Genomic DNA, 24749 nt, shown 5'->3' with positions numbered 1-24749 from the left:
CCAATTAATGAAAGTTTTCAAATTTTGAATACAATCTAAATTCAATTTAGAGAGGACTCATTATTTTCACTCCTAATTGGCCAAGCTTGTTTTGGAAACTCATAAAACACTTCCCACAATCCCCTCCCTCCTATTCATGCCGCCGGCCCCCCTTCCTTGGGCATGGCTTGTGTTGTTTCCTCATTGAGCCCTCACCCTCTTTGAATTTGAAATCAAAATTTCAAATTTAATCCCCTCCAAATGCCTCATGGATTTTGAATTTCAAAATTCAAATCCCCTTTAATTACTTTCCTAAAATATATTTCTATTAATATGGAAACTTCTTGATTTGAATTCAAAATTAATTGAAATTCAAATTAATCCCATATTAATGAATCTTATTTTAGGAAACCCATTCAACCTCTCAAATATGAAATTAATTCATATTTAATCATCTAATTAATGCTCCTAATAATCAAGCCTCCAATCAACTCATTAATGCTCACTTAATCAGCCGGCTCCTCCTCCTAATCTCCATTACTCCCAAATTCTGATTTGGAAATTCTCAAACTTTCAATCTAGCCGCCCCTCCTTAATTCCCTTCACGGTATCTTCAAACTTGTTGGTTTCATGTTTACTGTATCTCTATTCCAGCAATTGTACATTGCTGTTTTGTACCCAGTGCATTCCCAAATTGAAGTCCAAAGATTCCAACGTCAAACAACACCAAGTTCAAGTTTTCCTGATTGCTATATAGTGCTGTCCAGAATTTTCTGAAGCATTAAAACTGCTGACTAGCAGTCTTGGTGAGCTCTCCCTTTGCTGACCTGCTGCCACAAATCCAGGTTGCTGACCAACAGCATCCGGAAGAATTCCAGCAAGGGAAACTTGAATTCCTGCCGCCTAAAACCTTCAAACTGCTGGCTGCTCTACTACAACCTGCTATCCACTGATTCTACAAATCTCCTAGCACCATACCTTCATCCCGAAGGTTCCAATTGATGTCCAGAATCTGTCCAGATCAAAAACTGCTGCTATCTTGAAGATCCGCACCTTGTCTTGGCTAATCGGTGGTGCGAGGAAGCTCATCATGGCTGTCTTAGTCATCCCCAACACTCAAACGATCCTGCCGGAGTGCGTATTTCTCTTGTCTTTGGGTAAACTCAACATCCGATTCGCTATCTTCATAGTTACATCATTGATTGTAGTTATTATTATAGTCATGAAGATAATGTTAATACTTCTCCGCTAATGCCTAGAAATTGAAAGAGTTGAGTGAAGGATTGATGCATTTAAATTTTTTGCATTATTTTTGTTTTGAGCAATGTTAGTTATATTTTCTATTTTTGTTTTATTTTTATGCTATCCAATGGTGGTGGTAAATCCAATATCATGGTAGGAAAAGGTTTGGTTTATGCTTGCCTTGGGTTTTCCGATTTTGGGGTCCAACTTATCCTTTGGGGCTATTTTCTGATTTCGGGTGGGCCTTGACTGTTTTCGGTTTGAGCCTTAATCGTTGAAATTCTAGTGGTGCCAGCTCATTATTATCAAGTGGAGGTGTAGCTAATTATGAGCTGATGTTTAGCTCTAATTTATTGAGGTGTGCAAGCTTTTAGGTGAGTGGAACTTGCCTCTTCCTCTTCTTGATTCCCTCTTGAACTGCTGCAGCTTTCCCTCCTTTTCTCCCGTGAAATGTGTAACTGCTGACCCGTGAAATACCTCCTGGATTCCTGTGCTTACCTGCTGATTCCGTGGCTTTCCTTGTGCTTTACTGTGACGTTTGGGATTTCTATACCTGCTGTGAACCGTGGCCTTTTCTTGAGACTTGATGTGCCGGTTGGTTTTCCCTGTGCTGAGAGCCATGGCCTTGAATCCTTATGTGCCGTTTGGTTTCCCTGTGCTGGAACCGTGACCTTTTTCCTTGGAGAAATTATTCTGTGTGGAATCCGCTCACAACGATGTGTTCGGTCTCTAATAGTAGCCAATAAAAACATAACGCATGGCGTGCTAACGTGGAAAGTTAAGGCCCGACCCGCTTGTATTTTCGAGAGTAAATAATACGAGGCCCGCCTAGTATATACAATGAAAAAGGCGGAAAATTTTAACATTTTTCAAATTCCACATTTCGGCCATTCACTCCATTTCTCCCGAGCTTCCAGCAAAAAACATCTTCTGAATTCCTCCAGCAATCTCTTCTTCTCATCATGGACGAGGGAAAGGATTCACCTGCAAAGAGAAAGGTGCAAAAATTCTTACATTGACATAAAATGAACTACGAATATCTTTGGTATTCAACGCGTATTTGCTGAAGAAACCAAAAAATAAATTAAAATTATTTCGAGTAACTATAAAAGTTTATATTTATCTCACCATTTTCGTTCTTTTTGTGTATTTTCTTTGTACACAATGTGTATAATCTGCGTAAATTTCCCTTATTTTCTGTGTATATGTTGAAGACAAACCCTAACATTTTATAATAAGTACTTTGGATCTTTAAATCATAAAACTAAACTTCCAATAAAGAAAAACGATTAGTGTACCCTAAACCCTAGATTTCTGCTGATATTTTTCTCATCCTTTGCGTACATTGCGTATGGTATGCGTACACATCGCGTATGGTATGCGTACACATCACGTATGGTATGCGTACACGTTGCGTATAATATGCGTATTTTATTGCGTTTTATATGCGTACTGAATTCGTATCACATGCTTCTCTAAAATAATTATAGTTTCTTATTCTACGCAGATCTACGTCTGTTCTATATCATATAGATGCTATGTTTCGACCTTCAGAATAAGAATTATAGTTTCTTATATCCGTCCTATAACATAGCATCTATATGATATAGGATGGACGGGCCTTAACTTTCCACGTTAGCACGCCACGCGTTATGTTTTTATTGGCTACTATTAGAGACCGAACACATCGTTGTGAGCGGATTCCACACAAAATAATTTCTCCTGTTGAGACTTGCTAGGCTGTTTGGAATTTCTGTACAGGAAATTGATGGCTTTTTATCACTCCATTTATGGGAAATCTTGGGCTATTTGGTTCCCCTCTCTTGCCTATATATATGAGATGTTTTGTGATGAAATGGGTGGTGAATTATTGTGAGCAAAATTGCTATTGACCTGCGGGTTATTGGAAAAGCTTGCGAGCTTTGTCCGTCTTCTTTCTCATCCCCTCCGAAAATCCTGCGGTGTCTTTCCAACATTTCTTCTCGGGCTTCTAATCTCTTCGTCTCTCCGCAAGTTCCACTCCACCTGTATCTTTCTTCTAGTTCCGTTGGTAAAGTTTGTTGGCTGTTTTGGTGAAGTTGTTGGCTGTTTTGGTGGCATTTGCTGGAGGAGTTTGATAGGATGTTGGACCCCTTTACAGTGGTGGACCCTTTGGTTTGCATATCTAAACATTATCTGAAATATATATATTCCTACAATCGGTGCATGTGAGGAGTCCTCAAGTAGGATGTTCTGAGGATAGCTTTTGTTTGTTTTAGTTTGTTTCTTTTGTTAACTTTCTTTTGCTTTGGCTTTGGCTTTGTTGGATGATCGCTTCTTTTCTATTCTGAAATTAAGTTGTTTATTTAGCCTATTTTGTTCTCCAAGTGGTGTCTTAAATTTCTAAAGAGCTAGTCTTGAATTTCTTTGTTCTCTCTTTGTGTTTTTGTATTCAAGTTGCTTACATCAAGGATCTTCTTGTAGAGACTAATCTTATTGTTAGCATTGGGATTTATTGTTGAACCCATTCATGTATGCAACACTAGATTAAATTGACTGTTTTACGATATTAACATTTATGCATGTGATTTAGTCTAAACTTGTCTTACCGCTCTTCGTGTTTTCTTTTATCGTTCAAAATCAACATAAAGTTTATAATTATTGTGCTCTAAATATTAAGCGTGCAAATTCATTAATTAGCTCATCTTCGCATGTACGTTCCACATCACCATGCCAACGGGTTTGCTTTTGTTTTTAAATTTAAAACTAATCCCAGACTTCACATATTTTAATTTTATAATTTCTCTTACAAATGTATAACTATGCATTGCCTATGCTTGCGCTGTGAAGCTATTATCATTCATTTTCTTGTTTTCTTTTATGAACAACTAGATCAAAAGAATTCCGTATCTGCATCATACATGTTCATTGGCTAGTATATAAAAGAATGAGACTCAAAGCTGAAACACAATACCATACAAGTTCAATAACAGCAGATTTACATTTCTACGAATGAGACTGATTGCAGAAATCCGGTATAATCACCATTAATTGGGACGCAAGACTGATTGAAGAAATCCAGTATAATCATCATTAATTGGGACGCAAAGGGTTCTTTTGATTCATCATAATTATTAAAATAGAAAGAAATTAATTTCTTCTTGAAGAAACAAATAATAAAGCATTTTGCAAGAAAGGAAACCTCAAGAGAGACAAATCTAAGATTTGAGAATCTTGGTGTAATATCATCAGTCAACTCTGGATGTCTTTCCTTCCACTCCTCCAAAAGGTAACTGTCCCCCGAACCAAGACACAATAAAAAAATGTTAATAACAAGAAATAAACAAAATAATAGGGAGAAAACAAATAAATTACCAATTTAGCCTGCATGCATTTTAATCATAATTACAAAATGTATGCCACATATCACCTTTCCTTGAACCATTGTTTGCATGAGCTTGGACCATATGATAATTCAACAACATCACCACCATTAGACTTACCGCCAATTATTTGGGGTCTGCTTTAAAAATCCTCATTCTCCATTTGGCCCTAATAAATATTTGAGAAGGTGTTAAATCTATTTTTCACAATTTTATAAAAGTTTTCTTTAGTCTACCCCTTTTTCTTCTAATGAAGATTACAAAAATTTTATCTACCTATGTTGTTAATACATCTTCTACAATTCATTATTAGGCAAACCGCCAAGTTTATTTTACACAAAGTTATCTTAAATAGATGCCACTTTCACTCTCTCTCTAATATAATAATGCTCAATCTATAATTTTTCCCCACAAATTTAACTTTAACATTCTCATTTTTTGTGACAAATAATATCTCTAGCAACTAGAATTGTACATAATTTGGACAACCAAAGAGTTGTAGATAATTTCGACAATAAAAAAAATGATTCAAACCTAGCCATAATGATAGATTTTGATAGGTTTAAGTTAGAATCAGTTTAACACCAAATCCATTTTGGGCCATTTGAATATCAGAATTCTTTGTGATTTAATTAATTTTAAGTGGGTTTCCGCCATAAACCGACCAAATGTAAACTACAGTAATATTCCTAATCCCTTGAACCATTGTCTATGAATTTGATGCTCCTCCACCTCCAACATATCAAAACTTTGATATTAGCCTTGCTAAATTATTTATCTTCAAGACGTCATCTCCTCAGTCGTTGATTGTAGTTCTTGTCCTCCCACTTTAAAAATTTAATCATCAAGGCATTAATGTTTCTCCACTACTAGAAATCCAGCGATTGTAAACCATCTTCCCCAACAAAATTCACAAGATGATGATTTCCTACAACCTCCTTGATCCTGCTTGATCTAATTACTCCATCTGCTCTTCCTCAGAAAAATCCATTATTATAGTTACCATCATGCCTCAACTTGATTTTCATTAAGAAATTAATAAGTTTGTTTGATAGCTTAATGGTTTGATAATTTAATAGTCATTTAATGTCAAATTATTTATTTGATAATTTTTTAATGATTCAAAGAAAAAAATAATGGTTTCCCTAATCACTGTAGTTTAAGTGTTGCTTTTATATTCTAAATGAATCAGCCGAATCAACTAAATAAGATAGGTCGGGTCACTTTGGGTTTACCTTTATTTGGTCAACTAGGCTTTTATGCTACTAAAACATAAATGGACTGTTTTAGCAAATATGATAAATTGAACTAGTTGAACCAATCAAATGCACAACCTTACTAGCAATGAATTCTTTACTACCCAACACTCAAAAGTTAAATTCAAATGGCATAACTGGCCAAAATGCAATTTCATTAACCACTACATATCCATTATATTATACTATTACATACTATTGTTTAACACTTCTCTATTTTAACCACTCAATCTTAACTATGGAAGTTATAACCTCATTATGTTACCACACACTACATAATAGATCCAAGATAATACAAATTATATCACCTTGGCATCATTTTATCTTCCAATGATATTGGCATAGTGATCTATAAAAAACACTAAATTACACATCATATGCTCAACCTTTCTTCAAGTAAATTTCAAGTCTTTTATCTTCTAAATATTTTCTCTATTGTTCAAAAACTTCACTTACTTCAATAGAGATCTCCACATCCTCACCTATTAAATAATGTTAACTACAAAAGACGAACGCTAAGCTACCTCACATTAAATATCCTTTGTAAGAATCTATATAGCAATTACAAAAAGATACATACTTAATGTTGATCATTAATGAACACCTGCTATGACTGAAAACTCTATAATTGCTAGTCAATGTGCAATTATATATTTATATATAGCAACGTCAGTATACCTATGACAGACCTTTTATTTTTCATAATGTCAATTCTCATGGCAATCAATTATATGCCTACTCACGGCCAATAAAATTATATGATCTATTATTCTCTTCAAGGTTTAAAATTGCGCAATTGGGTATGAAGGCATTTTTCTTTTGTGAGGCGAGGCATAAGCCTCAAGACGTTTTGAGGTGTAAGCCTCAAAATTTAAAAATTACGTAAAGTGAAAATAAATGTTAAAAGTGATTTTTTATACAATACATAAATAATATGTTAAAAATAACATTAATTTCCTAATGAACTATGAAGTAATAAATTGACATACATATGAACAAAAAATTGCATAAGACGTAAAGCGGCAATTGATAAATTGCATGAAATAGAATTGAAATCCAAATATTCTAAGAGCAAAACATCAAGTTCAACTCCAAATTCCTTCTTTCTCAGTTTTCCACTCATCCACATTTTAATCATCTTTCTCTTTCATAAATATTTATCATTAATATAAAATTGAGATAAATACTCAAGATTTTTTAAAGGAGGTGGTGGTGGTGTGCCGCTTTCTAGTGATTCCCGTAGGTGGCTACGATGGTGGTAGCTATGGCAAAGGCGATGGGATGGTAGTTGAGAGGAAGTTGTTGTAGCTTGGGGGTGCATGATGGCATGATTCGTTCGAGGCTTTAGTTTCGGATTTAGGTAAGTTTTAATAAAAAATATATAAATCGGATGAGGTGTACGCCTCACGCCAATAAGGCAAGGCTTGCATCAAGGCGGGCCTTAGCCAAGTTCATAAAAAAAATCGAGGCATAAGCCTTGAGACCTGTTTCATTGGAATTGCGCTGAGGCGGACCTCAAGGCAAGCCTCATATTGCGTAATTTTAAACAACAATTCTCTTTAATAATTTCTTATTAATTATACAATAGCAACAACAACAAGCTTTTATCCCACTATGTGGGGTCGGCTATATGAATCTTTTTTCTCCATTGTATCCTGTTAAAGTCAAATTCTCATCTAAATCAATAAAGAAAGGTCATTTCTAAAATTTTCTAACCAAGCCTTTTTCCGTCTACCTCTACATTTCCTAACATAAGTCAAATCTAATGCATCTACTTTCCTAATCGGGTCATCGGAAGGCAGCCGTTTTATGTGACCAAACCATCTAAGGCGGCCCTATCTAATCTTATCTTCCACTGGAGCTACTCCAACCTTTTCATGTATATGCTCATTTCATATATTATCTCTAAGAGTAAAGCTACTCATCCATTTGAGCATCCTCATCTTTGTAACACTTAACTTAATATTATGATTTTCTTTTAATGGCCAACATTCTGCATCATAAAGCATTGCATGTCTCATTACCATCTTATAGAATTTTCCCTTAAGTTTGAGAGGGACTTTTCTATCACACAACAAGCCCGATGCATTCTTCTACTTCAACCATCCAACTTGAATTCTACTTATAATATCCCCATCTATTTCACCATCACTCTAAACAATAGACCCAAGATATCTAAAATGTGTACTCTTATTAATGACTTGATCACCCAAAGTCACAATCCTCCCACTAGATCAATTATTACTAAAATTATACTCCATATATTCAATTTTAAATCTGCTCAAACGAAAGCATTTAGACTCTAACATTGACCTCAATAGTTCAAGTTTACCTTCAACTCCCTCTCTAGTCTTATCAACAAGAAGAATATCATCAGCAAAAAGCATACACCATGGTACAAAAGGAAAAAGATATAGGCTTAAGACTGATCCTTAATGTAATCCAACTAAAATATACTCGGTCAAACTACCTTGTGTTTGAAGACAAGTAACAGCTCCTGCATACATATCCTTAATGACTTGAATAAAAGCATTATTAACCCCTTTCTTATGAAGAACTCTTCAAAGCACTTCTCTTGGAACTTTATCATATGCTTTCTTTAAATCAATAAAATCATATGTAGAAAATCCTTATTCTCTCTATACTACTCCATCAAACCTCTCAGTAAATGTATAGCTTCCATAATAGACCTACCTAGCATGAATCCAAATTGATTTTGAGAAACATTAGTGTCACACCACAACCTATGCTCCATCACCCTCTCCCATTGCTTTAAAGTATGACACATTAACGTAATTCCTCAATAATTCGCACAATCTTGTGCATCACCTTTATTCTTAAAAATAATAACTAACACACTCATTCTCCACTCATCTAGAATCTTTTTAGTCTTCAAAATAATATTAAAAAACTTAGTAAGCCAAGAAATTCCATCATCTCCTAAGCATTTCCACACCTCTATTGGGATATCATTAGGTCCAACAGCTTTTCCACACTTCATTTTATTTAAAGCCTCTTTAACTTTGATTTTATTAATACGCCATAAAACCAAATTGATGTCCAACATTGAAACAATTTTGTTTTATCAATATTTTATTAGTCTATCCAAGAACCTCATTATATGATGAATATATTTAAATCCATTATCCTCAATATCACCTTTATTAATGAACACTAGAATCAAAATGATTCCTCTTCAATCATTTGGAATCTTATTAGTTTTCAAAACTCACATTGAAAAATGATGCTAAACAACACCAATATCACTAAAACTCTACAAATCTCAATATGTATATCATCTAAGCCACAAATTCTAACTTCATATACCATCAGCAAAAGCTTGATTTATATAACTATGGTGATAGGAATCATACTCAGTCTACAAAGTTGTGTTTTGGACCTATTGTATTTTTATGTGCTACCAATAGAGGTGAGGTCTAAAACAAATATCAAATTGGTTTCCCTCCAAATCATAAGATTGGTTGTTCATTCCAACATTTAAGTGGACTTATTTTATTAGTATATATTCAAGTACAATAACAAAGGTTATATTATTGAAAGCATTAAAAGGAAATTCAAGGTTGTTAATCTTCAAACACAAGCATCTCTAATTGTTCTCAGTCAAATTTATCCCATACTTGTCACTAAAGCATTTGGATGCCTTCAAATCTTAACCCAACCATCGGGTTCGAACAGTAAAATTTCATCATCCAAATTCACCACATTTTCCTCAAACATTAAATAGTCTAAAGTAGTTGAGAAGAGATCAGCCTAAGCTAACTTCACGAAAGGACAAATTTAACTCGAGTTTGAAGTGGACACATAAAAAAAACAAAAGTCTTCCGTGCTTCCAACTCAAAGTCCTATGATATGAGCTCCAACCTACAATTCATAAAGAACTTCAAATGAAGTGGTGTCAGCTTGCATCAACTTTCTGATGCTCAAAATAGAACAAAAGCAATGGCCTGCCTCCAGCTCAACTAACCCGCAATGCTTACTGGTGATTCTTATCAAAGTTGCTCATATAGCCAAACGCCAAGACTCCGTTAAGGCCTTCAAAGAGAAAGAGAGGGCTAAATTCCATCTCCCCTAAATCAATCTTGTCTTCAATATATAGTGGCAGGGCTCATGAAAACACTAGCTTCTTTCAAGTCCTTAGTCAACAAATAAGGTTATGGTATAACTTCAACCTACTCCATCCCTCACTCTCAACAATAAAGGCAGTAGTACAACATAAGCCCAGACCAATCCTCAACCCAGGGTAACTGTGTGGCTTTGTTCTTACTCATTGTCATGCTCCCCAAATAGTTGTAACATAATTCAAGTTTATGCCAAATAAAATTATGAGCAGCCCTTCATCACCAACCAGGAACAACCCAAATTATGTTACCTCTAGTATCTACCAAAACTTCAATTCCTATTGAGTTTGCTTGACCTTCATCACCTATGAAGATCTGCCTGTTTTTCAAGCTCGCTACCTTGAAACCCACCTTCAAGTGTGATGCTATCTATTTGCACAGCCACAGATGTGCAAGGAGGATTTAGTGTTAGAGCCCTTCTTCAAGCTGCAATTTTCTTCGGGGTCACTTAAAAATATCTCCCTCTAAACCCAACTCCTAGAAGAACCCCAATATCAGTTTTGATGAGGTCATCGACAGACATTTTAGGCAGGTCTACCGGCGAAGGAATCGTAGATCAACGGCTATGATTGGGAGCTTATATTTCTGATGTTGCCATATCATTTTATGTTATTTTTCTATGTATCTTTTATTTCAAGCCGTAGTTTACCATTTTGCCCTTATGAAGGTTTAGTCTTTGTTGTAGCCTAGTGGGCATTTGAGTCATGTTATTTTCTGTCAATGAGGCCTTTATAAAAAGGTCTCCTTCTATTGTATGAGCTTAATGTTGGATTAATAAAATTTCTGAGATTTCATCTTCTTCTTGCTTGAGAGCTTGAGAGAAACAGAGGAGGCCTAGGAGAGGCTCCACCCGAAGTACCCAACAGCCCACATCGGTGAGCTCTTGGTTTTGTTTTAATTGGTTCGTTGTTTTCTCCTTCCCCACCAAGCCTTCATCCACCCGACCCCTCCTTTTTCCCCCTCTCCCCGTCTCCTTGCAGCCGTCCTCGTCAAAACCCCCCAAATCCGCCGGCTCAAGAACCTCCGTCTCCCTCCCTGCCGCCGGCCGAGCCAGCCACCGACACAGCCTAGCCCGCCGCTCCCTTCTCCAGCCCGGCCGCTCCTCTCCCCTGTAAAAATCCCGCCGCCCACCCTTCCTTGTGAGATTTGAATTTCAGCCATTAAGCCTTCATTAATTCCTTCCTAATTTGTCATCTCAATTAGGCAAGAAAATTAATTGAGGATTAATCTATTTGAATTCAAATTCAAATTTCCCCTCTCTCCCTCATTTGAAACCTCCCTAATTAATTAAAATCTGAAATTTAAAATCAGATTTTAATTAACGCCTTGGGCTCCACCAATTAATCAATCCCCTCCTCCTTGCTTGGCTGGCCACCCAAGCTAGCATACTCTCTCTCTCTCCTTGCCACCTAAGCACCCACTAATTAACCTCTTAATTTCCCCCTAATAGCCCTAATATAATTTAGGGAGACTATAATGATAAAATAACCTCTTCCTCCAATCCATAAAAATCTGAAATTCAAATTCATATTTTCCCCAAGTCTCTCCCTAGCTCACGGCCCAACTCCTTTCTTTTCTTCTTCCCGTCCCCTTCTCAATGTTGAATGGCGGATCCCGAGTTTGAGTGGGGGCTTGTGTTCAACGCCGACGGTAGTCTCAACATCCTACAATCCCCGTTCTTCGACGCGGGGTTTGGGCACGAAGACACAGTGGGTGAATACTTGGAGCGAATTCTCCCATCACTTGTGCGCGTCATCGACCGCCAATTTCACGACTGTGATTGGACAATCACCGGGCACCATCCACTACCTCCTCCACCGGCGGCTATCTCTCCGGTAACAAAGTCCTTTGTCTCCTTTTCCGTAGTGATGCTCTCCATCTTCGTGTGGTTCTTTCTTCTCCGCTAAAAGCCAAAGAGTGATTGAGTGAAAAGGTGCTCGAGGTGAATTTTCTCATTATTAATCGTGAGATTTTGTTATGAGCAGTTATAGTAGTTCTTTTATCTTTGAATGTTTATGAATTGTTTGGTTATCTCAAAGCAACTCTTCGCCTAAGCAAGTTGATTACCTAGAATACATTTAATCCTTTATTTTATTGGTGATAAATTTGTGTTGGCAACGCTTTAATTACTTTCATCTTAATTTCCGCAAGCAATTCCTGTTTGATTCACATCAGGTTTCCTTTTAAACTGTCTGCTAGAGCAATTCTCAGTTCTTATTTGGATGTTGATGAAGCATATGCATCCTTGGAACATCGATAGCCTAAAAAGGCCCCAAGACATACGACAATGATGCACTCACCTTAGTCATGAAAGCCAAAAAATAGCATCCAATACACAATGGTGAATGGGCATACATTCTTTAATAATGATTTAAACCAAAGAATTTTCACCCTCTAATATGGTGAGGACAATTGTGGCCTCATTTGAACACCTAGTTAATTTTGATTAGTCCTTTGCAGTCTCCAAAAGCTAACTGATGTAAAACGTACATGCAAATATGAGTTACTTGATGAAGTTGCACGCTTAATATTTAGAGCACAATAATTATATCCTTTATATGGATTTTAAATGACAAGATAAAATATAAATAGTGGTAAAACAAGCTTAGGCTAAATTACATGCATAGAGGTTAAGATCATAAGACAATCAATTAATCTAACATTGCATACATGATACATGAATGATTTTCAATGTAAATCCCTAAACTAACAATGAGATTAGGCACAATGCAAGAGTCCCTCACTCAACTCTCTAGCTCTCTAATAAGCTTTAGCGGTGAAGAGCTTGACATGAGCTTTGTGAATCAAAGTATAACCACGTTGGAGAAGTAAACTAAGAAGATAAAAGAGTTGGGGTAGAGTTTACTCAAAGTAGAGGAGTTACTATGCTCCGGTGTGACCGATTATATGCTTGAGGAAGGATGGACAGCGACTTCAGATCAGGGAGCCTTCAGGATGGCGATTGGAGACCGTCTGGACAACATGGCAGCCATAGGAGGTCTCCAAGACGGCTGGACAGCAGCTATGGACGTTGTAAACAGCAGCAATGAAGGTCGGGACAGCAGTTCGGCACCTGGAATAGTTCTGGACAGCAACCAAACAGCCTCCAAAAAATCTGGACAGCGATTGCCACGTCGGGAAGGTCTTTGGAAAGCAAGGAAGGTCTCTTGGTGGTGCAGGACAGCAAGATAGGCTTGCAGTAAACCTTAGACAACAATTAGAAAACTCCCAAAGGGAAGAAATTTGAGGAAGAGGTTTTGGAAGGGATGGGTGGGGCTGTAATTGGCTCTCTCATAAATTGGAAATTAAATTTAGGCTCAATTATGAGAGAACTAGGGTTTGAATTTTGAATTCAAACTAATGGGAGGGAAAAGGTAATCTTTTCCTAATTGAGAGGTTTTGATTGATGTGATTAGGAGAATTTGAATTAAAGTGGAGAGAGAGAGAGAAGGGAGAGAGGGGCCGGCGGTATGGAGATGAGGGGAAGGGTTTGGGAAGGTGTTAAATGCTTGCTTAATTGGGAACCTCAAAATTAGGGAGGGGAATTTAAGTCCCATCCAATTAGAAATTAATTTGGATTTGATTTGAAAACTTTCCAAAACTAGACTTCTAATTTTGGAAAGATTTCAAAATTCAAATTTGAATTAATTAATTGACATCAAGCCTTTCCCAAATGAGGTTTGGTGGAAAAGGAAAGTAATGAGGAAGATTTGAAATTTTGGAGGAAAATGGGATTGGGGAGTTTCCAAATTAAATCAATCTTTTTTTAGGAAAGGGTTTCAAATTCAATTTAATTTGAATTTGAAATTTGAATTCTTTCCAAAGTTAAGATGATATAAATTAGGAAAGTATTCAATTCTTTCTCTAAATGAGATTAGGAAAGAAAGGAAGGAGGGGAGGGAAAAGGTAGGGCCGGCGGATGTGGCATGGGTGGTTGTGGTCGTTGGTTGGAGGAGATCCAGTGGGAGGCCGGCGGCTCGAAGGAGGATGAGGGGGAGTCGCTGGTGGAGCGTGGGTGGTTTGTGGCCGGGGTTGGGAAAGAGGGGAGGAATAAGAAGGTGGAAGAGTGGATGGGGCTAGGGTGGCCGGCGGTTAGGATGAAGAGAGAGGGCTTGAGGTAGCCGGCGACTAAGGTGGGAAGGGGAGGGGCGGCAGGTGTTATGGGGGATTGAGGAAGTGGGGTGTAGGGGAAAAAAAGAAGACGACGAACCTCGAACAAAGGAATCCACCACGGTTGATGGGTATTGCTTTCACCCACCTAGGGTCTCTCCTCTCATGAACTCACTTAGAGATCAAGCAAAGAAAACTAAAATTTCATTTCAATATTCATCATCCACTAAATACAAGAGAGCTAGCATATAAATATACCTCATGAAAAGAAAAGAAACAAAGACTAAAACATTCTTCAGGCTACAACACCACATGACCACCTCTAGGGGTAAAATGAGAAAAACAGAAATATAAGATAAACTAGTACATAAGACACATCAAAAATAAAACAAACTCCAGATCGTAGCCGTTGATCTTCCGATGTCCTCATCACTAACCTAACTCCATGTTAGAATGCTCAATCCTATTACTAGTTGATTTTGGTTTAACAATTTCCAAAATAGGCAATGGGTATACCTAAACAAATCAAAATTTGACAATCACATGAAAGGAAGAAATTGAATCAAAAGTGAACCGCCTGATTAGTCTTGACATCAGAGAATGACATTAACGTCCTGAAAGTGGTTATGACTAGGAGGTTCAAGATCAAGCTATAATTTAGTTCCAAAAATATCCAAATCAAGTCCTCCTCTAGCTTTAGAAAGAATTAACTAGCCGCACAATCACATACTAAAGATGAAAAAAAATGTTATTTTTGGACATTTTGCAAAATAATAAAAGATAAGGGGCAATTAGCCCCTAAAAATATATTAATTAAATTTGATTATCTAATTATGGACATTATAATTCATGCTTAATGATATTTGCATAAAATGGTGTGGAAAAGAAAGAAAGTTTGGACAAGATTAGGGGTGTCAAAACCGGGTCACGTGTCGGGTTCGGGTCGAACCCGGAACTGACCCGGGTTCAAACGGGTCGACTCTAACCCGACCCGGGTAAGTAAACGGGTTGGAAATCCGAACCCGGATCACACCCGGCGAGTTGCCGGGTTGACCCGACCCGACAAGGGAAGCAGACGTGAGCACGCGGCGAGACGTCGCTGACACGAGCGAAACTGGGGTGCGCGCCTGAGCGGGCAGCTGGGAAGGTGAGAGCGCACGCGGGCAAGCGAGAGCGGGCGGCAGGCTGCTGGCATTGTCGCGCGGGCAAGCGAGAGCAAGTGGCCTCGGCCGGCGAGCAGGTGGCGGGATGCTGGCGTTGTCGCGCGGGCAGCTGGGCGGGCAGAGCGCAAGCAGCCTGGGCAGCTACGGGCAATGCATTTTAAATGGGTTTTTCAGTTGACTCGGCAACCCGTCAGGTCAAACTGAACCCAACCCATTTTTCAAATGGATCAAATCCGTGAACCCGAACCCGACCCGTTTTGAAATCAGGTTGGGTCAAACCCGAAATTTCCAGATCGGGTTCGGGTCGGATTTTCGTGTCGTGTCAAATATTGACACCCGTAGACAAGATGATAGGCCTAGCTTGCAGATTACAAAATCAAACGAAGATTAATGTTAACTCTTTTAAATCTAATCCAATATTAATCTTGAAGTCAAAAATCTCAAATCAGCTATTCACGACCATGAGTGGTGTGTTGTTCTATTACTAATCTTAGTGGTGTGGCTAATCTCTTCAAAAGGCCAAAAATGCTTTCCACCAAAAAACTAAATATATTAGCGTACCAAAATGCTTTCCACCAAAAAAACCTATGATAAGCCTTTACAAGGACCTCTTAGACTTCTACTCACTTCATTTCTAAATGACATAAAGATTAACATAATCCCCTAACTCTTTAAGAATGACCAAAATGATCATCAACTATTTAAAAGTCTAATTTTAGTCCATTGACATTTTAAATAGTAATCATGATCTCACGAAATGATTAAATTTGGTTCTTATTTTAAAAGTCAGAGATCAAATTGGTACTTTTTATAATCAAGGTCAATGCTGGTCCTTCAAAAAAAAAATTTAAATCTCTTGTAGTCCATTGACTTTTTAAATAGGGATCTAAATAATCTCACACAAAAAAATATTAATTTAGCCCCTATTTAAAGAATCAACGAAACAAATTGGTAATTTTATATAGTAAGGGACTATTTTGATCCTTTAGAAAAAGTTAAATGGACCAATTTGGTCATATTTTCAAAAAAAATTAAAATCTCTTGTAGTCCATTGACTTTTTAAATAGGGATCTAAATAATCTCACACAAAAAAATATTAATTTAGCCCCTATTTAAAGAATCAACGAAACAAATTGGTAATTTTATATAATAAGGGACTATTTTGATCCTTTAGAAAAAGTTAAATGGACCAATTTGGTCATATTTTCTCATTTTTAAATAACCTTCATAATAATTTCTTATTGGAGATTTGCGGATTCTACACTCTCGTTCCAAGGCTCAGATATACGAAAAATAAATAATTGAGAATCTATTATATTAAAGAAATGGTGGTAGGATTTGAAGGTAGGATAACTTGGTGGTTTGGATGGGCAGAGCAAAGACACTAAGATGTTGACAAAAAAGGCAAAAAGATAGAATCCATAGGATTAGAAAGTAGATGTGAAGACAACAAATTAGATTATTAAAAATTGTGCATATAAAATTGCGCAAATAAAAGTACCACATTACTTAGCACTCAACAAAGAATGAATGGTAGGATAACATAGAACTAACCCAAAATACTTTGGGATAAGATGATAATGATGAAGATCGTGGTGGATAAATATTTTAAATTACTTCTCCAATCATTAAGGGCATGTGAGAAAAAAACAACAAAGGCTAACTTCCTTTGAATCTTTAAAATTCTTATTAACACCATGAGAAGATTCAAAGGAAGTTTTCACTATACTTTTGCACCAGCACAAAAACTAATTTAACGTAAAACACTTAATCAGTAAAAAATTACTTAATAATTGAGTCATTATAAATTATTACAATAATATTCCCAAAAATGTTTGCTTGATAATTAATGCAATAAGGGTTCAAACTTTGAAGTGTGCATGAGTAGTAGGGGCTGATGGAGTTCAAGATTTACTTGTGAAGCATAGAGAATTGTTTAAAGTACCTTTGGATGAGATCTTTAAGACCACTATGACTTCCTATGATGGAATCCATATGCAAAATGCAAGGAACTTTGGGAGAGCTCTTTAGATCATCATCTAGAAAAGCATAATCACATAAGAACAGAATAAACAAATACAATACTAGGATTATAATTTTACAATAGAATCCTTACCTCTAAAAGTGATTATTTCACCAGGGTGGCAAATGACAAGCAAGCTCCAGTGAAGACTGTCATTTCCAACATAAACTCTTACTAAAAAAAGAAAAACATAAACCTATTAAATCAGAATTTTTGCTTAATTAACAACTTACTTGAAGTTAACTGGAATAAATATGTAATCCTTTTCAAATATATTTAATTTGCGTGTCCATTTCCGAACCCGTTGAAATGCTGCCCTCCCTTCTGAAATACTTCCTGGATCTTTGTCAAGATCAGCCAGTTTCCGAAAGAAGAAACTGTTGAAAAAGTGGAACCTTTTTTTCTCAATTGGTTGAACCTTATTCTGCAGGTACCTGTAAGAGAACATTATCAATTGAACAAACGCTAATAAGGTTCCTGACATCCATAATTCACAAAAGAATGAATACAAGGAAAAAGATGCTGATTTTAAAAAAGGGAAAAGATGTTGATTTTAAAAAAGGGAGGTTGAAATTCCAAAAATTTTCTCCAACATCATTGCATACTTAGCAAAACAATCTAGCTTCAAATAGTGATGCGGACATCCAACCGTAAAAGCTTATCAGAGGAGGAGATGAAGATCGACGGCCATGATCACACCATTCTATTGTAAGTTATTATTTGTATTTTTATTTATTTATGTTTTTCTCACTTTTTTGCCCTCACTTGAGGGAGTAGTCCTATGTAATCCCTAGGGGCATGTTTGTCTTTTGAGTTTCTTTTGTTTTGAGGCCCATATATAGAGGCCCATGCTATTGTATTAGGATAATGGATGAATATTAAGAAGAAATTTTCTACACTTTGTTCTTGAGAGCTATGAGAGTTCTTAGGAGAGTGGAAGTCCCTATGTGTGGGCAAGGAAATATCCACTAGCCACAAGAAGTGTCCGGGCTCGTGATTTGAAGTCCCTTTGTGAGGGCGTCGTAGCACCCATCAGTCGTAGGAAGCGTCCGAGCTCATGGTTTATCTTTCTTTCTCTAAACGGCCCCTTCTCCTTCTCCATTGACCATCGGCCAAGAACCCCTCTTCCCCTCCTCTAACCGTCGACCACTTCTCCCACTCCTACTAACCGCCGGCCGCCAACCACTCTACCTCAATCCCAAGTTCCAGCCCCTCAGCCCTCGGCCTTCCTAGCCTAAACCTTAGCCGCTGGCAAGCCCCCTCCAAACCCTGGTTTCAAATTCAATTGGCCTCATAAACCCCTTCCTAAAATATCTTATTATTAATTTGGAAAGTCTATGAATTTGAATTCAAATGATATTTGAAATTCAATAACTTTCCTAATTAGTAAATCTCTTTTAGGAAACCCTCTCAAATCTCTCCCAATCTGAAATTAATTAGGATTAATTCCAATTTTCATGTTCATTGAACCTAGACTCATTCATTGAATGTGGAAACCTCCTCCCGCTCCTCTCTCTTGGCCGCCGGCCTTATCCTCTCTCCTATCTCATTAATTTCTCCAATCAAGACCTTGCATAGCCCTGCCCCTCCCTCTCTGTCCAATTAAAATATTCCCCCTCTTCCCTCTTTCCCTCCACTTTTAAAATTTCAATTACTTTCCTAAAATAAGTTTGTAGTAGTTTGGGAAGTTTTAATTCAGATTTCAATCTATTTAAATATGAAAAGAATATTACATAAATAAAAACGTTAATTAGGGAAAGTCCATTCAATCAATCCAATTTAATTTGAATTTTAAATTTTGAAAGGCACTTAAATCCTTTCCCAACGGATAGTTCACACTCATTAACTTAAATGGATAAAAATAGCAAACTTTTGAGTTCAATAAACTATATTATCATGTAGCAAATACAATCTGCCAAAAGATTCAAAGATATTTATTGATGCAAATTTTGAGATTAAAAGGCAGTAAAATCATAAAATCACATCTTTAAAATAGTATTTTTAGAATTTCAGGAAACTAATCGAAATACTAACCAAAATAAAAATCAGGTTTGAATTTTAAAACACAAGTTAATGGCTCTAACATCACATAGAGCTTCTAATTGGTTCGTAACAAGTCTGCAGTTGTGTTTCCAAAGACCTAAAGGAAAGGATAGTATTTTGCAGAAACAACCTTCATTCCCTTTCAAAAATGATATGTACTGAAACCTACAAGAATAAATATTGACGATACTTCGAAGTCATATGCAGTAGGCAAGTCAAAACTGCATTTGTAGAAAAAATATGTTCCAGTATCAGAAAACACACAAATTTTTTTGTTATGTTTTTTGAGCAGCAATATGAGGCTTCAAAGATTCATTTGTCAATTTTGATAGTGGCCAATATTCCTTAAATCAAATTTAAAAATAATCAAATATCACATAAAGAGAAAATTTATTTACATTCCGAACAAAGCAAGCATTCTATGAGACTAAAATATTAAAAAAAAAACACATATACACAAAAGGTCTGAATAACTACATGGGACTAATTTGCATTATCTAAACATCTGGACGTTTGTAATATTCTCAAAGCGAGTTGTTCATTCTATTGAACTATAGTCATGTCCAAATAATATTTTTCATGAGGACATCATCATGCCCATAATAAGCCTCCAATCACTCGTTTCAGCCTAATTATTGTGTCAGTGTTCAATTATTCATAGCTTCATCTTATCCATTTATGCCCATAATAATTGATAATTTCACATAAAGAGATGAAGATTCAACCAAATATAGAAAGGCAAATGATTTGCCCCCGATTTTGAGAAAAGTAAGAGCTAACATTCAAGTGGCTGCAAGGGAATTGAGTGTTGTTCACCTTAAGGAAGTGAAAACTCATTATATGAATATCAAGACATTTCAAATAAAGTCGTAAATCATTAATTCATGCAATTTTGAAAAAATTTGACGCCGCTTGCCGGAGTAATACTAAATGATTCCTATTTACATAATAATGAGTAAAAGCCAAATTAAACTGACAGCATGTCTAACCATAAAGGTCTGTTTGGTTGCTCACGAAAATAATCAAAGAAATGAGGGGTGAGATCACTTTGGATATTAAGTCGAAAGCAGGAAAAGTCAAAATTGACTATTGACGTTGTTCGTAGGATTCTTTTTTTTTTTAATTAGATTTTATTATTGCCAAGGAAGGCTTAGGGCCGGCGGGTTTGGGGAAGAGGAAGGGGTCTTCTTGCGGTGGAGGAGAAAGAAGATGGAGGTGAATACGAAGGAGAAGATAGAAAACCTAACCACGAGCCGCGGACTCTTCCAACGACTGGTGGGCCTTGCAATTTGCTCCCCTTGAGCTCTCTCTCTCTCTTTTCAAGCTCTCATGCAAGAAGAAGTAGAAACACACAAATTTTTCATTCAAATCTTCATTAACCCATTACATAAGAAATGACCATATATATATAGGCCTAAAATGACAAAGGAAACAATAGACTAAAATGCCCCTTGGGCTACAATAGCGACCAAATTCCCGTAAGGGTAAAAACGGAAAATTGAAAAATAAAATAAACTACTACATAACATGACTAAAATTAAAACTCCTGATCGTGGCCGTCGATCTCCGGTGTCTCCGATGGTACACGTGTTGAAATCGCTGACAATGTCCTCATCAGTCTGTTTGGTTGCTCATGAAAATAATCAAAGAAATGAGGGGTGGGATCAATTTGGATATTTAGTCGAAAGCAGGAAAAGTCAAAATTGACTATTGACGTTCTTCGTAGGATTCTTTTTTTTTTAATTAGATTTTATTATTAAGACCTATTGTCGTCTTCTTTTTCTAAAGGGCTTGTTTTCTAATTAATAGTGTATAAGCTTTATTAAGGAAGCTGAAATATTTATACCCACTTTCCTTCAAAAGGAAATCAGTTTTGGGGCTGAGTAATTTCATGTTTGTCCAAATTTGGGGAGGGATACCTTGTTATCGCGAGAGACAAGATGGACATGGAATCATAATGGAGTTCGGGATTTCGCCACAATCTATTACCCAACCCCGAAACAATCTCTTGCAGTCAAAGCATGACACAGTAGTTAGTTCGGCGGTTGTAGGGGCAGAAAGCTGCATTCCCTAGTTGCAGGAAGGATTGTTGGTGGCCAAGAAAACCATTCGGGCATTTTTCTAAAGTAAAAGATCATTCGTGTAAGTTGAAAGAAGAATTGTTAAGCAGTTAAAAAGCCTGAGAACAAAGTTGGAACAATAACAAACTTTGGGCATCCAATAAACATCTCTACTTCAGCTTCTCTTTTACCTTTTTCTCTATTGCTAATTTTCATATAGTTCAACAATGATCTACCTCCTTTTTTCACCTTGAATTCAGTTCATATCGTAAAGCTTCCAGCAACCTTGGATCTCTGCTATGTTCCATGAAAGTTGATGTAGACACCAGGGGGGGTCAAAACAAATCTAAAAAAATTTGGTTTTGACTTCCCTTGAGCTTGCTAGCTCATTAATTTTTTAACTAAGAGTTAGCTCATTATGAGCTATGTTAGTTCACTTATTAATTTATTAGTAGCTCATTAATTTTGTCTCTTCTCCTTCCCCTTGTCTATTTGTTTCTCGTGGATGGCTCTTGGGTTCCCGTGCCTTGGCTCCTTGGTTTCCCCGGTTGGCTGATGGTTTTCCGTGCTGGGTGGCCTTTCCCGTGCCTTGGTGCTTCGGTTCCGTGCGGGCCTCCTTGGTTTTTGCGGCTGCCTCTTCGAATTCCGCCTGGGCTGTTTTCCCGTGGCTGATGGGGGGCTTTTCTGTGGCTTTGGTGCTTCGTTTCCTGGAGTTGACTGATGGCTTTTCATTTCCCTTAATTAATTAAGAATATGAAGGGTTTTTGGGGCTGTTTGTATTCCCCTCTCATGTCTATAAATAGAAGATGTTTTGGGCTGTTTTAGAGAGTGAAAAATATGTGATTTTTTGGAAAGAAACCTGAGGGTTTTTGGAAAAGCTTGCGAGCTTTGTCCACTTCTTCTTCTATCTCTTGGGGAGACTTGCGAGTTCTTTCCACCCTTCTTCTCGGCTTCTAACCTCTTTCGTCTCTCCGCAAGTGTCATTCCATCTGTATCTTTCTTCTCAACATTTGGCAAGCAATTTTAGGAAAGTTATTGTCATTATTGTGTTGTTTGTTTGTATCCAAGTTTGTAATAGTTTATTATAATATGAAAGTTGTTTTTTTAGTTCAATTGTCATATTTAGTGTCTTTTTGGCAATTCATGCCATTTTCTATTTCTTAGAAAGGTAGTCTTTTTGTGATCAAAAATTTGAGGCCCTCTTCCAAATTTTTGATTGCATTAAAAGTGATATATCTAAAACTGAAGGAACGTGTTTCAAAAGGCAGTTTTTTTTTTTTTTTTTGAACAAACCAAGATGTGAAGATTAATGTCTTGTTAACTCAAGAAGAGTTCCTCCACTGACATAAACCCTAAGCATCTACTTAAATGAACAAATGCCATTTCTCTTTACAAAACAAGAGCACCTCTCATCAAGATCTGCAGCTACCACCAAAGTTTCTAAAAACTCCAGAAAGAAAAATTAACATCAAACATCAACCCTTTATCCCACTACGCTGGGTCGGCTGCATGAATCCTTTTTCTCTATTATAACTTTTTAAGAATCAAATTTTCATTTAAATATATTTTTAAAAAAATCATTTCTAATATTTTATAACCAAGACTTTTTAGGTATACCCCTACCTTTCTTAACATAAGCTCCTAACCTAGTCATTTGAAGGCCAATATTTTATGTGATCAAACCATCAAATGCGACTCTCTAATCTTATCTACAACTGGAGCTACTCCAAGCTTTTCACCTATATACTTATCTTGCATTCTATCTCTAAGTGTAAAACCACTAATCAGCCTAAGCACCCTCATCACTATAACACTTAATTAATGGCCAACATTATGAAGCAACTTGGAAGCAAAAACAACAAATTAGATAAGAAGAAATTGCATGAACACATGTATGGGGGCAGATTTTTTATTACTCCAACAATAATGAGAGATGCAATTGATATATACTATTCGAGAGGTAGATCGACACTCCCCCAAACCCTAGCTGTCGTTAGGAACAACTTCAAAAAAGAACTAAGAACTATAGCAAAAACTATCTCATGTGAAAGTAAAACATCCCAATTAACCCTAATATAATCCTACTTCCCTCCCAAATCTGAACTCAAATCAACTCTCTTTCCCCAAATAAAACATTTCATAATTCAAATCAGCCCTCTTTTTTTTTAAGTTAAAACCTTCCTAAGCAGCTCCCCCTTGATTCCTCATTCTTACATAATGAATAATAGCTCTCATGGGCCCCACAAAGAAGGCCAAACTTCCCCTCCTACTACCCTTGCTTCCGCCAAGCCACATGGCTGGTTCGGCCTGGGTTGGGTCGGCCAGCTAGGCTAGTCTGGCAAGGCCTATCACATTGTCAGTCATAAAGCATTGTAGGTCTCACCGCCATCTTATAAAATTCTCTTTAAGTTTGAGTGGTACTTTTCTATCACACAAGAGGCCTGATGCATTCCTCCGCTTCAACCATCTAACTTGAAAACTCTAGAAAGCACGAGGAAAAAAAATCCCATCAAACTCTCCTCAATACAGCTTAACAATGGTGCAAAATTCAAACTACAAATTTAACAAAGACTAATTGTGAGTGAGAAACCTCCATATCCTAGTGATATATAGTGAATGACATTATTTATTGAAACGTTCTACAACTGCCATGATTATGTGATCTATGGTTGCTAGCTTATCAATTTCATTCATAAGGCATTCTTTTTTCTTTCAGCAATACCTCATATCTTGCCCAACAAACCTTAAGAAAGAAAAAAAAAAAAAGCATTGATAAGCATTCAAATCTAACATAGCCTTTAATAGAAACATATAAGAATTTGCATTTAAACTGGTTAGAAAAGCTTAATTAACTTTCCAATCATATGCTAAGGCAAAATTTCAAACCTGCAGATCTAATCAAATCAAAGGAATGGATACTCCTTTTCCTTTTTCTTTATCACGAAAGAATAAAAGTCAAAACTAGTTATTCATATACTCTATAACTCAACATCCTCAATTAAAAAAAAAATACACCTTGAAAAATTCATTCACAACTCTTTTACAAAGCTCAATTTTGTATTAACAAACAGGAACTTCAACAATAAGCACATAACAAAATTTTAAATAAAATGCTTTCTCATATTCAAACGAAATAAGAACTCACTTGATGTAGAAGTCAATTATTGTGTCATTAATAAATGTATCCGGCTCTAATAGTTCAATATCTCTTTTACTTATAGAAACAGCATCAGGATCTCCCTTGGGGTATATTACATCTTCAAATGGCTCCATGATACTGAAACATTCACAGTTGATGAGAAGTTATTGCCAAGGCACAAATAAATGGGCTACAAAACTTGCATAATGTAATATTCCCTCCCCTGCATCTCC

At 36.6% G+C, this 24749-nt stretch overlaps 1 protein-coding gene across 1 annotated transcript in view; it reads right to left on the bottom strand.

Moving 5' to 3' along the window:
- Positions 1–24749, bottom strand: part of LOC110105634 (probable ubiquitin-like-specific protease 2B) — a 55500-nt gene that overhangs the window by 18560 nt on the left and 12191 nt on the right. The window contains exons 3-7 of the mRNA XM_020835214.2: positions 24523–24654; positions 17508–17708; positions 17368–17423; positions 17197–17290; positions 4403–4493 (exon numbers count right to left, since the gene is read on the bottom strand). Coding sequence (XP_020690873.1) covers positions 4403–4493; positions 17197–17290; positions 17368–17423; positions 17508–17708; positions 24523–24654 — 574 coding nt within the window. The remainder of the gene's footprint in view (positions 1–4402; positions 4494–17196; positions 17291–17367; positions 17424–17507; positions 17709–24522; positions 24655–24749) is intronic.

The sequence above is a fragment of the Dendrobium catenatum genome, unplaced genomic scaffold, assembly GCF_001605985.2.
Source record: "Dendrobium catenatum unplaced genomic scaffold, ASM160598v2 fragScaff_scaffold_671, whole genome shotgun sequence".
In the NCBI taxonomy this organism is placed as follows: Eukaryota; Viridiplantae; Streptophyta; class Magnoliopsida; order Asparagales; family Orchidaceae; genus Dendrobium; species Dendrobium catenatum.
The sequence above is the reverse complement of the archived record's forward strand: the minus strand, read 5'-3'. Positions and strand labels throughout refer to the sequence as shown.